We start from the raw sequence: 4301 nt of genomic DNA on the forward strand, positions 1-4301 counted from the left end.
TCATCCTTTGTAATTTTATATGCTTTGAAATTTTAATTTGCAAAATCATCTCAAATACAGGTTTATTGTTTTTGTTGCCTGCTTTTTCCTCTCCTCACCTTTCTTCCCCTCCATTCCCATAGCTCGGCAGATATCCGCCTCCGCAAACTCAGTTCAAAACCAGGTGCCTCTCATCCTGCCAAGATTTTACAGACCCCTTTTCCTACCCAGCTTGGCTTAGCCTTATTCTTGGTTTTGGAGTTGTCTCTGTACTTTCTTGTGACTCTGGCAGGCATCTCCAGACACTGGTCATGGTATTTTTAAATATCTTTTTTGGAGGGGAGGTGCTATATGAACCTCCTATTTTGAATGGAAAGACTGATTTCAATCCCCTACCTTGTATGGGTTGTTTTCGGTCCTTATTTCCATACCAGAATTTAATTTCCGGCTGACACATCTTGTTTCTGATCCTAGAGCACATAGGGCTTTTGACTTTAGCCATCACTCCCTGTTACATGTTTTGAAATCACAACTTCTTTGTCTGTCTTACTTTTATGTGGTTAGGTCTTTTGAAATTTTTTTAAAAATTGATTTTATCTGTCACTGCTATATGTATTTCAGTTGGAATGGAGGAGGAGAAGGGAATTTCCACATGAGCTTGTTCCATTATCCTGACCAGAAGTACTTAAATTATTACTTTAGAAATGTAACTTTGTGATGTTATAGAGGTTTACTGAAAGAAAAGAAAGATTAGTGTTAAGAGACCAGTCAGGATTACCTCATTATAATCACGGTAGAGAAGAGGAGATGATTTGACAGACTGAGTAGATGGCAGGGTTCTTTATAATGGCAAAAGAATAATAGGAGGAGCCTGTTGGACAGCAGGGTAGAAGTAGGCTCCTACTTGTTTTATAAAATTTTGAATATAGTGAGATTGAGAATATTTTTGTGACAGCCAGTTGAAGATAGTAAGCATTTGGAGGTGAAAGAAATAGAAGCTATTAATATATGCATATATCTTAGCATCACTGGTATATGGGTAGTTGTTGAAACTACAGACGGGAATAAAATTATTTATAGAGAATAATTAGAAAGTAAAAAAAGCCCTGATGGTAGTATTCAGGGGGGCTGTCGTCATTTATCAAGGCTAAGGAGAAGGAGGGGAACCAGCAAACCAGACTAAAAAGGAAGTGTCGTAGGGGAAGCAGAAAGACCAAAAGAGAAGATTGAAATAGATTCATGCAGTGGACTGCTTCCCAAAGGAGAGAGTTGTCGTTGGTGTCAGGGGCGGCAGAAAGTTAAATAAGAGGACTGAGTAGTATCCTTTGGAGTTGGCCTTTGAGGTAGAAGCCTGCTTATAGAGAGTTGGAGATGAAAGGAAGAAGAGAGGGAGGCCTGTAGTTGAGAAGCAATCAGAAGAGAAGTATTTGTATTTTGCCTTTGATTTTTGTTTTGCTTTTTAGATTGAGGAATACTGGGGTACAGAATCTTGTAGAATCTATTTCTAATTTTTAATTTTGTCGCACTTATTTGGTGTCTAATGTTCTTTTTCCATGAGTTAGTTTGATTTTTATAAGACTTTGCTGTTTTATTTTACTTTTCTATATAACTTAAACATAGTTTGTTAGTTTTTAAGATGATCCTAAATCATTTTTAAAGTTCAGTATCTGGAAGTAATAGTAATTATTCAATGGCCAACTAAGACGGTGTGAAAGGAACACTAGCAGTGTTATATATTTCTTCTTCATTTTATTCTTTATTCTTGTCCTATTCAGGGTAGACTTTTTTTTAATCCACAAACCCAGTAAGTCTTTCAGAGGCTAAATAGGCTTTGCCTGATGCTCAGCAGGTGCTTTAAGAAGGGTCTCATGTTACCTGGTAAATAATACAACCATTTATAAATGCTGTGAAGTTTTGCAGTTAATTAAGTAGTATTTTGTAATGCATCATCCAGATTTATTAATTTATTTTTTCAAATTGGCACGATTTGGCACTGTGACAATAATGCACTTAGCGTTCTAAAATTGGTAGTGTATCTCCTTAAACACTTATTTCCAAGGGCAGGGATAGCCATAGACATAGGTAGCAGCCTACAGGCTATGTTGATAAGGAGCCTCATGATTTCTGCTTAACTAAAAATAGTACTCCCACCACCTTGCTTACTTTTCTTAAACCTAAGCTAAAATTTTACTGTTAGTGTTTCTTGAAAGATAATAACACATCTTGTTTCAGTTGCTACTGATAAGAGATTTTAGGCCTATATTTTAAATAACCAAAATCATATAGCTAGTAGTGGAACTGGGGTTCAAACCTTGTCAATATAGCTCTGTCCTATTCTTAACAATTTGCTGTATTGTCTGTAGCTGTGTTAATTAGTTACTGGTAAAACTAGGAGCATGTTCCTTACCTTCTATCCCTTCAATTTCTCTCCTCTCTCTGGTCTTCTTTTCTAATGTCCTTCATTTTCTTCCTTCTCTTCATCCATTTGTAAAATAGAGAAAGATAGCCTATAAATAATCAGTTTTTTTAAAAAAATGAAAATAAAGTGCAGCAGTGCAATCAGTATTTAGCCCTGAGGAAGTTAATTCAAAGAGTAAAATATATATATATTTAAACTCAGAAATGAAAACCCAGTAAGATTGGCTTTATAACACACTCAAAATAAAGATAGAAACAGTCTTTATATGGAAAGATGGTTAAGGAGAAAAGGACAAACAGCCAGAGAAAAGTAACAGTGTGAGGAAGGAAATTTTAAAGACAAAAGAAGATATGGTTGAGCAGAGTATGTCATACTGTGACTGTCAAATATTTGAAAGTATAACCATTCATGAAGATTTTATAAATGCCTATTTTTCCTTAGAGTTGCAAAAAGAGAAAGGCCAAGAATACCACTTTAACATGCTTTAGAATTTTATTTAAAGTTAATGCTGAAGCTGGACACGATGGTTCAGGCCTATAATCCTAGCACTTTGGGAGGCTAAGGCAGGGAGATCGCTTGGGGCCATGAGTTCTAGACCAGCCTGAGCAACATGGCGAGACCCCATCTCTACCAAAAAAATAAATAAAAATAGAAAAATTAGCCAAGCATGGTGGCACACACCTATAGTCCCAGTTGCTCAGGAGGATTGCTTGAGCCCAGGAGTTTGAGGTTGTAGCGAGCTATAATGATGCCACTGCACTCTAGGCCAGACAACAGAGCAAGACCCTATCTCAAAAAAATAAATAAATAAAGTTAATGCTTTCAACATGGTTATCAGGAAGTATATGACTCTTTAGACCCTAAGATGAAAATATGTTTTTTAATTTTTTAGTGTGTTGTACATAGCAAGACCCATGGAACCACATTGTTAACATTCCATATTCTGTCACTGCTTATTATAATTATAGATTTATCTAAGTGGATTTCTTCCAAAGCACGATGCAGACCACTCTTTCACAAGTCTCTCAACCCCAGAAAGGAGTTTCATCTTTATAAACAGTCGACCAGTACATCATAAAGACATATTAAAGGTAATCTCTTTTAGAAAAAAGTATCACTTAGATCAGAAATTTAAAACTATCTTTATTTGTCAAATTGTAAAAAGGACTATTTCAAAGAATTTGCTCTAAAATAAGAAAAAGAAAAAGGGATACATGATCATTTATTAAGCATTGTGCTAGGTATTTTACATATGCTGTCTCATTTACTCTTCACAACAATTCTTTGAAGCATTACCATCCCCGTTTATATTGAGGAAACAATTCTTAGGCCACGTAGCCAGGAAGAGTTTTGAATTGAACCTCAGGCCTTTAGAACTTCAGTGACACTATGATTTTTAATCATGAAGCCAGTTGCACCGGATATTTATACTTCTTATGAATAGGTTATGAATACTTCTTATGAATACTTCTTCATTTAGGTTCAAGACCTGCAAATGAGCATTACCATTTAGATATTGCCTTTCCTAATAAGCAGTTACATCTACTCGGTAGCTCAGTTGAATCTGCTTTTTGGTGGTCTTTTAAGGTTGGCAATACTATCTTTATTTACATATATTATTTTTATCTTTTGTTTATTACATTTAATTCTAGTTAATCCGACATTATTACAATCTGAAGTGCCTAAAGGAATCTACTCGTTTGTATCCCATTTTCTTTCTGAAAATTGATGTTCCTACAGCTGACGTGGATATAAATTTAACACCAGATAAAAGTCAAGTATTATTACAGAATAAGGTAATCATTTTCAGATGATTTTTTGTATTAACTTATGCTATTTATAAGCATGCATTCCTGTTTTCATACAAAAAAGATTTGCTTTATATTTTTCTTTTTTTATTATT

The 4301-nt window shown here is 34.9% G+C and overlaps 1 protein-coding gene across 1 annotated transcript in view; it reads left to right on the forward strand.

The window, feature by feature from the left end:
• Positions 1-4301, forward strand: part of PMS1 (PMS1 postmeiotic segregation increased 1 (S. cerevisiae)) — a 90085-nt gene that overhangs the window by 64882 nt on the left and 20902 nt on the right. The window contains exons 8-9 of the mRNA XM_012663641.1: positions 3367-3489; positions 4051-4194. Coding sequence (XP_012519095.1) covers positions 3367-3489; positions 4051-4194 — 267 coding nt within the window. The remainder of the gene's footprint in view (positions 1-3366; positions 3490-4050; positions 4195-4301) is intronic.

The sequence above is a fragment of the Propithecus coquereli genome, unplaced genomic scaffold (genome assembly GCF_000956105.1).
Source record: "Propithecus coquereli isolate 6110/MARCELLA unplaced genomic scaffold, Pcoq_1.0 Scaffold82, whole genome shotgun sequence".
NCBI lineage: Eukaryota > Metazoa > Chordata > Mammalia > Primates > Indriidae > Propithecus > Propithecus coquereli.